Here is a 13,086-nt window from a genome sequence, read left to right on the forward strand (position 1 = left end):
TTTGAGGTGGCTGTATCACTGGGAGTACAGTCTCCTCAAAGACCTTCTCTCTCGAAAGGAGTCTAGATTTCCCTGCTACTGGAAGTAGCTTCACCTTATACTGCAAGAGGCTTTGAAAAGTTCTAGGGTAACAGTAGGACTGCTTCCACAGAAACTGTCTGGTCCATTACCATAATTCTCAAATAACTTAAATTCTTCTTTCTTATTTTCATTCGATTTGGTTTCGCATCATCCCTCAGCTTTCTTCACTTTTGATATCTTTCGTTTTCTAAACTTGCTGTTCCTCCTTCTTCCTGATATAACTATGATATCCTCGCTACTTCTTTTCTGTTATCGTTTGTGTCATGTCTTGGAAACATTTTTCCTATATCCTTGGTAGTCATTCTTTCGTCCTCTTTCCAGAGTTTTGTTATCATTTGTGCTTCATCTTGGTGGGGTTTCCTCCTCTTCCCTGTTATCTCTAGCCATACATATACACCCCCATCCCCCCTCTCTCACTACCCCTTACCTTCCTCTACCAGTTTTGTTATCTTTTGGGCCTCATCCTGACAATAATTCTCCTTCTTCCTGTTATCTTTATCTCACCACCTACTGTCTACCAGTCTCATTCAACATTTCTCCCCACATGTTAGTGACGTTTCCCTCCCCCTTCCTCCCCCCTCCTCCCCTATCTTCACCTCGCTCTTCCCCAACAACCCTCCACCAGTCATCTACTTCCCCCACACCCACCCCTACACTCCCCCTTATGGCCTAACTTACTGATAACCTTGTGTCACTGTGTTATCTCTTACGGCTTCGTATGTTATCCCTCCGTGCCTCTGCAGCTGCCCTTTCGCTCAGTTATGTGAAAAGGAACTAATGAATCAAAAGTTTTTTTTTTTTTTTGTCTCTGGCTTATATTATTCCCGTCTGTTTCTACGTCTTTTTCTCCTTCTAACTGTTTAAATATATATATATATATATATATATATATATATATATATATATATATATATATATATATATATATATATATATATATATATATATATATATATATATATATATATATATATATATATATATATATATATATATATATATATATATATATATATATATATATATATATATATATATATATATATATATGTTGTGTTTGTTCTCTATTTTTGTCCTACTTTCGTTGTCTCTTTTCTATTCGTCTGTTCATCTATTTGTCTCTCTGTCTGTTTAACTGTGTTAGTCACTCTATCTTTTCATGTATCTTTTTTTCCCCTTTTTTGCAGACATATTTCTCACCTGTCCTGTCCCAGAGGCACGTACTATATCATTCAGTGTACCGTAACTTACCCACCCCTCCACAGGTACGCTGCGCTCTATTCGACGCACCGTAACTCTAGCGCCGCCGTGCACAAGTGGCGGTACACCATGGCTTGGGAGACGGTACGTGAGGTACAAGGTCTCTGTGCACCCTCCCTCAACTACTATGGGTATCGGGTCTTCTTGACTCACCGCCAGCAGGAGAATCTCAACGTCTCGGTGATCATGGCTCCTGTAGGGACGTTTCTCCTGGAGTGAAGGAGGAGGTTCCGGGTCTCACAAGATCACATGTGTGGGGTGTCTATCTCAGATGGATTGTTTCTGGACGAAGATGGATTGATAGAGAGATAGATAAATAGATAGATGGATAGATAGATTCACAGAAAGTCCTGTAAATGGATAGAGAGAGAGTGTAGAAAATTATAAAGATAACCCACGTAAGATGATGAATTTGACTCAAAGGTATTGTAAAAGAACATAATTATAAATGATAAACAGAGAGATAGAGTGATAGACGGTCCAAGATGAAGATAGATATAAAAAAAAAGTGTGGATATAGTTAGACAGATGCATAACTAGATATAAGCTTAGACTGATGTATAGTTAGACGAAAGATTAGACCAGGAGATAGAGAGAAAGATAAATGTAGAGATATATAGGTGGAGGGAAGGAGTCTTTCAAAACCATATTGTACCGCTTATGGCAGAACTCGGTATGAGATCTCTATCTGTTGGCATTCAATAATGCACGACAATACCTGGTTTTTGAGACCATGAATATTATCTATAGATAATCCTCTCTGTATGTTGGAAAGTATTATCTGCAGATGATCCTCTCTGTATGTTTGAAAATATTATTGAATGTTCTATTTTTTTTTCCTACTGTAAACTAATCTAAATGTTTGACATTTTCTGTTCTCATGATTTGGTGACATATGATTTGGAGGTACTTAAGATTTTCTTAGGAAGTATATCTTACATCTCAAGAGAACTAAGGCTCAGTAACTGATATTTGGATCATGAATGAATATTAGACAAAGTGTTGCCGTAGCTTAACAATTACTGAGTCTGTTGGATGGTAATTTGTTTTAAGAGCTGTTTCATGTATGATACTTTTTTGAGGGGAGTCACTATCATGGAATTATTTTTTTTGTTCTTATAAAACAATAATTGGAAAAGTCTTGAGATGACGCATAGTCGGATGATTATGAAATGGTTTGTTACTTTCAGAGAGAGAGAGAGAGAGAGAGAGAGAGAGAGAGAGAGAGAGAGAGAGAGAGAGAGAGAGAGAGAGAGAGAGAGAGAGAGAGAGAGAGAGAGAGAGTTCTTAGAGGAAACTGGTTGGTAAATAAATAAATTATAAAACACACACACACACACACACACACACACACACATACACACATCTATATATATATATATATATATATATATATATATATATATATATATATATATATATATATATATATATATATATATATATATATATATATATATATAATCATAATACAAACAGAAAAAGAAAGCTATTTCCAGATGCGCTGAATGTTCCAGCCGCCTTTGTCTTTTGTGGAGAAACTTACAAAAAGAAAAAAACATCTTCGATATTCTGAATGTGTCTTGAAGTGAGATGCGAAGACAAAAACGAATCATCATCTTGGGGGGATCAGAGACTCTCCCTCCTCTCCTCCCTGAAGAGATAAAGTACCTCAAAGTCTTTGAAGGCACTGAGCCTGAGTCCATATGAATAGGAAGGGACAAAAGACCCTTTGAAAACTCATCCAAAAATGTGTAGGGAGACCGAGGAGAGAGAGAGAGAGAGAGAGAGAGAGAGAGAGAGAGAGAGAGAGAGAGAGAGAGAGAGAGAGAGAGAGAGAGAGAGAGAGAGAGAGAGAGAGAGAGAGAGAGAGCTTTCAAAAGGCCCTTCAAGGAAGCTGAGTATATGCGTAAGTCAATATGAATATGAAGGACCCCCCCCAAAAAAAAACAGCTTTTCAAAACGCACCTCAAAAAAGAGAGCTGTGAAACCGGAAGTCAGTAACAGCGCACACGCTGAGGGAGAAAAGACAAAAAAAAAAAAACAGTACAAAAACCCCCAGCTCGCGTTGCTCTTTTGTTTCTAGAAAGAAAAATGATCTAACACTTCTATTTCTAACTGGCAGTTTATAGCGAAGGTCTGTTCTTCTTAGCTGGTTATTCTGACTGCTGCCAGAGAGAGTTGAGGATGTCCAACGTGTTTATAGTAATGATTATTGTGTTTTGTTGGTGTGTGTGTGTGTGTGTGTGTGTGTGTGTGTGTGTGTGTGTGTGTTCTCGATCTTTTTCTGTTAGTTTGCGCTACTCTCGCTCCCGTTTTTACTTTTTTGACTCTCCCTCCTTTCATCTCCCCTTCTCTCTCTCTCTCTCTCTCTCTCTCTCTCTCTCTCTCTCTCTCTCTCTCTCTCTCTCTCTCTCTCTCTCTCTCTCTCTCTCTCTCTTCCCCTCCTGCCGTAAATCCACGTACCAATTATAACCACTGGCGATATTGATCAGCATGTGTTGGCGGTGTGAGCCCCGGCTGGCTACAAAACGCCATCATCGCGCCCATTAAGTAGCCCAGCTGCGCCCGATCGCGCCAGCAATGGCTATTATGGCTCAAAACTTTGCAATTACTTCAAAAAAAAAAAAGTCGGTTGTGTTTTTAAACGCAGCCTTCTCTCTCTCTCTCTCTCTCTCTCTCTCTCTCTCTCTCTCTCTCTCTCTCTCTCTCTCTCTCTCTCTCTCTCTCTCTCTCTCTCTCTCTCTCTCTCAGTCAGGAAGCGGCAGCTGGATCTGATACACATTAGGTAGTAAAAGCCTTAACTCCAAATGAGCGCTGGGTTATGTGTTCTCCCGTCAGACTCTGGACTGTAGGAGGCGAAGTTGAAGCTAGGAACTGGTTTTCGTTGGTCGTCAGTGTCGATTTCTCTCACATCAAACGTTCGAAGAAAACTTTATATAGCGAAAGAGAGAATAGAATTAATGAAGACAGCATTAAAAAGTAGAGCAATTAGTCCAACATTACGTTTACCGTAAAGGAACTGTGTTTAACGTAACAGAGCCTTCAACAAAGCCATCCTGTTTTACAAGAACCTTAAACGTTTTAGTAGCTCACAACATAGCAGGCGTCTTCTAACATAGCAGGCGTCTCCTACACATTATTAGCTTATGATGAACTACACCTGTGCTTTCGTACTGCCTGCTACAAGCACATCATTATCCAGTTGTGTGGATTTACAAAGCAGATCAAATCCTGTGAACCTGACAATATTGCAGGATAAATTCCACCATCATTCGTAGTGACCTTGACCTAAGGGGACTTAATGGATGATAATGTGGCATGATAGATGAAATCATCTCATCACGCTGCTGTTCTGGGAGATCAGAATAACGTTCGAATGTTTCACGTGTTATGTTAGAACACTCGGGAATTCTCAGCTTTCCGCCAAAAGGTGGATCAAGGATATCAATATAGGTGGTCCAGTGTTATCATAAAGGTGGTTCAGATTTAAAAAAAGGTGGTGGTGACTCTTGTGGCTCAAGAAGTCACGTGACACCCTCAGCAGTCATGGGTTTCGATCCCACGATGAGCAGAAGACTGTCATGAGTGGTGTGTTTATTGCTATTATATCCCAATGACCCACGGTCTTACGTCGCAGTGACTGACGGTCTTATATCCCAGTGACTGACGGTCTTATATCCCAGTGACTGACGGTCTTATATCCCAGTGACTGACGGTCTTATATCCCAGTGACTGACTGTCTTATATCCCGTTGACTGGCCAATTCATATCCACGTGACTGACGGTCTTATATTTCAGTGACTGACGGTATCGTATCCCACTGACTGACGGCCGTATATCTCACTGACTTCATGGCAGGCAGAGTGTGACATCGTGAGTGCATGGCTAGGAGAGTGTGTCATCGTGAGAGCATGGCTAGGAGAGTGTGTCATCGTGAGTGCATGACTGGGAGAGTGTGACATCGTGAGTGCATGACTGGGAGAGTGTGACATCGTGAGTGCATGACTGGGAGAGTGTGACATCGTGAGTACATGGCTAGGAGAGTGTGTCATCGTGAGTGCATGGCTGGGAGAGTGTGACATCGTGAGTACATGGCTGGGAGAGTGTGTCATCGTGAGTACATGGCTGGGAGAGTGTGTCATCGTGAGTGCATGACAGGGTAAAGGGAATCTTCGTAAACGCATGACAAAGACCTACATAAATAGCTACCCGTATTGAAGAGACTCTCAGAGCTCTTTCTTCTAGATTCCCCTTGTGGTGTCTTTCAGGAATTTTACTGAATAAGACTCGGAAAGGAAAAAAGAAAAGAGGATCCAAGCGGGAATTTTTGCTCTATGGCTCACACATCTGCCCTGACACGTTCCCGCCCAAATGGGTGGGAGAGAGAGAGAGAGAGAGAGAGAGAGAGAGAGAGAGAGAGAGAGAGAGAGAGAGAGAGAGAGAGAGAGAGAGAGAGAGAGAGAGAGAGAGAGAGAGAGAGGGTAGGAGCAGGTGTATAAAATGATATATTAGTGTCAGGAATGTGATTTATCACATCCCCTCCCGGAGAGGACATTCATCTTTTTTTTTTTCCCCCTGTGTTTCCTGTTCCTTTTGATAATTCTTTCTTCTCTCTATCTCCGTGAACGATCCCTTATTCAATCCTGTGGCGAATGACTGGAAACTTGGTAGGTACACACACACACACACACACACACACACACACACACATTTGTTTGCATGCCTCTTCCTCTCTCCATCTGTGTTTCTGTCTATCTTTGTCCCATATGGTTGAGTCTGTGTGTTATCCTTAACGTGTGTCTTCCCTTGTTTCGTTTTAGGGTGTTCGTTTTTGATAGACTAAGTGTCGGTTTGTACCGCATGAACCCTTGGTATTTGATTGTGCAATGAAGCATCTTTATATGTAGCATTTGTGTCCTTGACATTCCTAAGTCACGAATAGAGTTAAGGTCACTGAATGACCTTTTTTTTTCTTGTACAGTTAAGTATGTAAGAACAAGAGATCAGCCCAGTGATGGTGCTGTAAAGACAATGAGACTGAAATATGTATTTGTCAGCTTTTTGTACTCATGGTTTCATAAATTACATAACACAGTAACACAGGAGGATTTCGGGTGGCTGCTGACGCTACCTAGACTCAATGTGACATCTTCTAAGAGGCTTGAACGTAGGAAATATCAGGAGATCTTCGTTAAGACACAGGAGTCTATATACTTTTCGCAAGGATGGTCTTTATTCCCAAGCGAGTACCGCTGCCAAAGTGCCTTTGTGGTTATGTTTATTACGATTGTCTTATCTCTAGAAGTTACAAGTGAGAACTATGAACCATGAGATTTGAAAGACAGGCTTAAGTGTCATATATATATATATATATGTGTGTGTGTGTGTGTGTGTGTGTGTGTGTGTGTGTGTGTATGTGTGTGTGTGTGCGTATGAGTGTGTGAGGTTGCTGAGTACGTTTCTTGGACAAACAAAATATGAGATTATTTCCAGCGCGTCACAGGGAAACGACCTGAACTATAAATACAATTGGCGAGGAAACATGAGCTCTACTTGAAGATGTAGATTAGCATTGCAAATTCCTCGCAGCTCTCTCCGTGCCAAAATATGCAAATCGAATTTTCGAAAACGGCAGCGACGTGCATACAATGACAAAAGGGTGGCCTGGGAATCATCCAATAAGGGGGAAAAAATTGGTGAAAATCAGGAAAGAGGAGAAGAGTAGGAGGACCTCTCCCTCCTAGGTGGTGCAAAGGGCTTGAGGGGTGTTAGCGGTTGTCGGAGTCTGTGTTTGTTCAAGGGATTTACAGCGTTTTCTGCTTGGCTCGCGTCCTCTGGGGCGATGCGATTTTGTTTTCTCTTGGATTCTTTTCTCCCTGGGATGATGGAGTTTATCGCTAGTGTTTATTTTCGTACTGAGCTGGAATTAGCTCCCCGGAGCACCGATTGTCATCAGCACCTTTTGTGAACCGATTGTAAAATCGAACCTGTGAAAGAGCCGTGTATCTATCAAGGCACTACGTATATATCAAAAGAAAACGTGGGTGTACAGTCTTTTATATTCTTTTTTTTCCTAGGGGAGCCTCCGCAAGATTTCCAGAGTGGGAATCCGGCAGATCCCTGGGTTAAGGCGGGCAGCAAATCTTCACCCACAAGAGAGTGGCTGAAAAGTCATCAGTTGGCGGTGGCTCTGCCGACTTACCTTCATGAATGAACACATGAACGGCCTAATGAAAGGCGAAGGTCGTGTGGGTTATATAGAACGAGGCGAGGGCCGGAAAGCGACATCCAGGATGATACGCTGCGTCCTCTTCTAATATTATCATATGTTATTGCCACTGTGTGGGGGTGTCTCACTCTCTGACGCTGGCGTTATCTCACAGGAAGGGGAAAAATACTGCTGTTATCTCGCATGGAAGAAAAGCCTTACAGACATCGAAAGGCGAAGGTTATCTCACATGGGGTGAAAAAAAAAAGCTGTTATCAATTTACAGGAAACAAGGACTTTGTACACTAAATCTTAATTTGAAAATGCAGTGAATTCTTTAATAACTATAAGCATGGCACTTAACGATAGTGTATAATTAGTAATTACTTGTAGAGAGTTGAAACTGCCCTAACCACCTGACGCCAGAGCGTCAAAGCTGCGGTGTCGTGAATGAGTAGTTCCCACTCGTTTGGAGACCAGGTGAAGCCGCTCGTAGTCGGAGTCAGTGGGAAGGGGTGTGAAAGCCACAACGTATTGCTAAGGCACGTACTTCCTTACTTGACTCCCAACCAAGGGATGATAACTCGTAGCGCTCACCGCAAGGAAAACGCTCGAGTTCTGAAGAATACGAAGTTCTGTGAGTCATGAGTGAGATGGGGATTTTGTATGTGTTTGTGGACTGATTGCCAGTAGTCCACGTGTGGGTGAGGGGAACCTGGGGTCAAAGCAGTGAAGCTTGACAGCCACTGAAGTGCTGCTGGCTTGCTACTCAGCTTCCATTAGCCCTTCCCTGGATATCGGGGCTGGAAGTACCGATAATGTACTTACCCTGGCCAGTAGATACTTACCCCCTAGTACCTAAAGAGAGAGAGAGAGAGAGAGAGAGAGAGAGAGAGAGAGAGAGAGAGAGAGAGAGAGAGAGAGAGAGAGAGAGAGAGAGAGAGAGAGAGAGAGAGAGAGAGAGAGAGAGAGAGAGAGAGAGAGAGAGAGAGAGAGAGAGAGAGAGAGAGAGAGAGAATGGACCGTCGCAAAAAGATTCCTCCCATCTCACACAGCATGCAATTAATATGCGTCTTCAAGCTCGCCTCGTTGAGTTGTCTCTGTTTGACAAAGCAGCCCCTGTGTCTTTCTTTCTATTCCTTCTGGGTGTGGCACAGGAGGATTCAACCGAGTTCAAATCTCTTCAGGATTTGCATAGACGATTTAACCCGAAAGCAGTGACGCCAAATTCCATACCGTGATGCAGTGGAACGTAAGGAAAATATATACTTTATTCTTATGGCTCGGTCCTCACGACAGCTTTCTGGGATGTTTACTCTCTCTCTCTCTCTCTCTCTCTCTCTCTCTCTCTCTCTCTCTCTCTCTCTCTCTCTCTCTCTCTCTCTCTCTCTCTCTCTCTCTCTCTCTCTCTCTCTCTCTCTCTCTCTCTCAGGGAGTAGGCGGCAGGCAGCCACCGATGAGGGAGATATATCTTCGGCACTGCTTGCCCAGGTATCAATGACGGTCGCGCGGTAAGTCATCACATCAGTGGCTGTCAGTTGTCATTCCTTTAGCCCCCAGTTAGCTGTCTTTTTCTTTCTGCCTCATCCAGATGTGGGCTACAGGCTCTCTCAGTCCACAAACACATTTCTTTATATAATAGAAAAAAGCTTGACAAACACCTAACTAACACGACCCGTTTTCCAAAGCTTTCTAATTTCCCTGTGCTATTCTTGTAAACCATCTACAGCCAAGCCCCCACCTCACTCCACCCCTTAAGACACTACTCCGTGTCTTATCTTGACCGCCCATATACCCTGGTTCAGCCCACTGACAACATGTTGCCCTCCCGTATATCACTTCGATCTACTTCATTTTATCTTCATGTATGCCCCTCGAACCCCTGAATGCTCAGGTCCAAATATCCTCCAAACCCTCCTTTACTCCTATATACCCACACGCACATGCTTACACACACCTACACCCTACCCTATCTTGGTCTCCTTCCTCATCCAAAACATATCAGGGACCACTAGGAAGGGTGCAGAGATGGACATCTGTAATCATCCTCCGTTCCTCTTACACCATTACCGGTACAACACCATCCTTATCACTCGGAATATTCCGTTCACTCTGTGCCAAGTCTCACCTTTTGTATTTGTATAAAGATTGTATAAAACCCTCACTTTTTCCCCTTAGTCTTCCTCCCATCCATGGTTGTACGTGTAGTTGCCCCGCATATTTTTTTGGCTTTGAGATGCAAAGTGTAATAGGGAGATAGGTTTATATAGAGATAGCCATGATGATCATGAGTTTAAATGTAGGGCCGACTTGAGCATATGGCCAGCGTCGCCATACCGTGTTAAAATTCACGTATCCAGCAATATCCATCAGCTCTGTGTTTCACAAAAGCTTGAAAGAATTAACAGACAAATGTATCCCTTTTTTTCTTACACACACCTGTTGACGAGAGATCTCAAGGCATTCTACCATCTGTGTAATTCATTGTTCTTCAATGATCCAAACTCCACCCGCAGCAGCTACCGTTCCACCAGGCTCATCATCTGTGATTCATCGCTTTTCATGGATCCACAATCCATCCACAGCAAATCTATAACCTATAGTTCACCAGTCTGGCTGAGCTTTATAAAAGAACGAAAAAGTGCTTGGTGACAGTGTAGTTGCTGACTTGACTTTTCCCCACTTTCAGATGATTAAAACAACTTTTTTTTTTCCTTTTTTAAGTGTCAACTGTTGTCCATTGAAGTTTGTACGAGCCCTAATGTACTGCTTCCCGAAGTTCTGTCCGATTAATGGTAGTCTCTTGAAAGTCTGTGTCCAGTGCAACGTTCAGATATTCAGAATGGTTCCATATTGCACTCTCTCTCTCTCTCTCTCTCTCTCTCTCTCTCTCTCTCTCTCTCTCTCTCTCTCTGGAGATCAAGTTATCCATACCTCTCAGGTCACGTGACAAGGAAAGCTGGAACAAGGTACGTGTGATGGCTAAGCGATCATTTTGTAGGTTTGTCTGTAGGAGTTTGGTGGTTGGGGAGAGAGAGAGAGAGAGAGAGAGAGAGAGAGAGAGAGAGAGAGAGAGAGAGAGAGAGAGAGAGAGAGAGAGAGAGAGAGAGAGAGAGAGAGAGAGAGAGAGAGAGACCAAACACTGTTTTCAACACGCTGCTTTGGCCCTTTCGCCACATCAGTAGAGCCCACAGAAACGTTGCCTTGTTACGTATTCCCAACCAAAGCTGTAGCCATCGTTGCCTGTGCGACACTTTAAGTTCTAGAGAAGATAATACAGCAGGATACAGTAGGTCCCCCTTAAGAATGCAGTACCAATTAAGGATAACATTCGCTGTTCTTGAGAATACAGTACCGCTGCTATCTCTTTACTGTACAGTAACATTCGTATACAATACTATTCATCAACATCCTTAAAATTCAAAATACGGGATCACTGCCTTCGCTCTGATCTTTCTCTAACAATAATGCTCACTAAAGTTCAATAGCATTATACGTCTGGTGAATCTTATGGATCTGGACCTTCAGTGAACACAGATGGAAGAACACACGTATTAGCGTGTGTATAAGACTGAATATTGACTTAGAGCTTGGACAAGCAAGCCCAGCGAATATATTCTAAGGACTCTAGAATAGCAGATTAGAAGCAGCTCTAGATATTCCCCTCAGAAACAAGTAAGATTTATATGATATTTGATCTGAGATGTAATTCTGGGGAATTACATCTCAGACTTTCAACACCACGAGTTTAAAGGAATCTAAGAATTACACTTCAAGCTAAACAGCTCATTTGACGAATCTACTCGCAAGTTGCGGATTCAATTAAAAGTTGTAATTAGTTCTGCGACAGTTTAGAAGGAAACAGTGTTACAAAGCCATAAACGGAAGTGACCAATGAGCAGCCGGGAACTGCGCGGATTTCCTAGTTAGGGATTATGGCAGCTTCTGATTGGCTAAAGTAGCCTTTCGTGTCTCTTTTTTTTTTATCATTCTTTCTTTTTTTTTGTTGTCAATGTCATTTGTTTAAATGAGAGTTGTTTGCAATACAACAATAAAGAGAGGTCAGTGTATGCTATTGGGTCATGGGGTATGCACTCTGGCTTTGCTGTGAAGTGAAGAGTTAGTCTAATGGCAAGATAATTCAATGAACTCACTTAATTGAATAATGCTTAGGGTAAAAGTCTATTTTTCTTTTTGTCTTCGTAGTCTAAGAAGAAAAAAAAAAAGGGTATATTCAGAGCATAACACAGTAAGAAAAGATCTGTTCTTTATCACCCAATAAATCCTGGTGGAGCCTGTAATCTGACATGGCATTTTACTCATCTGTCTGTAAGTCACAGGTACAAAAGGCAGGAAACAAGGTCCTTGCATATAACCTGGCAACAACTGCCACTGCTGAAGCAATATAGACTGAAAGGTGAAAGTTTGAAAAAGAAAAAGAGCGATTGAAATTGTGTATAACCGACTGATTAAAACTTTAGCATCAATTGAGATAAAGAAATATATCAACATTTTATATCCGATACTTAGGAAATAATATATAGATCTAAATCCTGTTTTCTGGTAGGAAAACTTTTGTGCCATTAAATCCTTAAATTACTTTTTACGTAGAAGGTGACTAAAAGGGGAGGGAGCGAGGAGCTAGAAATCTCCCATCCAGTTTTTGCCTTTCCAAAAGAGGGAACAGAGAAGGGGGCCAAGTGAGGATTTTCCCTCTTAGGCTCAGTCCTATGTTCTTAACGCTGCCTCGCTAACGCGCGAATTGACGAATATATGTATGAAAAAAAAGATATACATATGTAAAGAGAGAGAGAGAGAGAGAGAGAGAGAGAGAGAGAGAGAGAGAGAGAGAGAGAGAGAGAGAGAGAGAGAGAGAGAGAGAGAGAGAGAGAGAGAGTGATCTGGAAATGCAGGAACTTTACTACCGAGACATTAAACGTCTCGTAATTGGCCCTGAAGCAAACTTTCATAACCATCAGGAGTGGAAATGAATGGCACTAATTGCTCTGAATTCCTCCCATTGGGCGAGCCAGTTACTGCTGCAGGAGAAGTTGGTTCATTCATACCCAGCGAAAGTAAAGTGTTCAGTCTTAACCAACTCGTTGTATTTAAGGAGTTCAATCACCCTATGACTTGGGGTGAGGTGGGTGGGGGGAATCTTAATGTGGCCGTTCGCAAGTTGTGGTACTATCGTTTTCAGGTGATTAAGCGATCGGCCTCGTAAAGGTTCGATTTATAGGATCCAAGAGGCTAAGTTCTCGTCAATGGGTTTCATTATGGTGGCCAGAAGGTTTCACAAGTCCTTACTTACTCTAGAGGGTAATACACCAGAGCTCCCTGTTGCTCTCCTGATGACTTGCCAGAGTCTGCCGTCTATAACACGTAAGATATCAGGCGGGAGGGAATTAATCCATATCGCGTGACTTTGACCCACTTAAGCATCGGATTACGTTCGTATTTTATCTCTCGATCAGTGCTACAGCAACGACCAACCTCACGCACCATCCTCCACATATTGTCAGTATTCTCGCACA

At 42.3% G+C, this 13,086-nt stretch overlaps 1 protein-coding gene across 1 annotated transcript in view; it reads left to right on the forward strand.

Moving 5' to 3' along the window:
* The window catches only part of LOC139759684 (carbohydrate sulfotransferase 5-like), a 23,498-nt gene extending 21,027 nt beyond the window's left edge, over positions 1-2,471 (forward strand). The window contains exon 9 of the mRNA XM_071682083.1: positions 1,347-2,471. Coding sequence (XP_071538184.1) covers positions 1,347-1,560 — 214 coding nt within the window. The 3' untranslated portion in view covers positions 1,561-2,471. The remainder of the gene's footprint in view (positions 1-1,346) is intronic.
* The last annotated feature ends 10,615 nt before the right edge of the window (positions 2,472-13,086 follow it).

Source organism: Panulirus ornatus, chromosome 33 (assembly GCF_036320965.1).
Source record: "Panulirus ornatus isolate Po-2019 chromosome 33, ASM3632096v1, whole genome shotgun sequence".
NCBI lineage: Eukaryota > Metazoa > Arthropoda > Malacostraca > Decapoda > Palinuridae > Panulirus > Panulirus ornatus.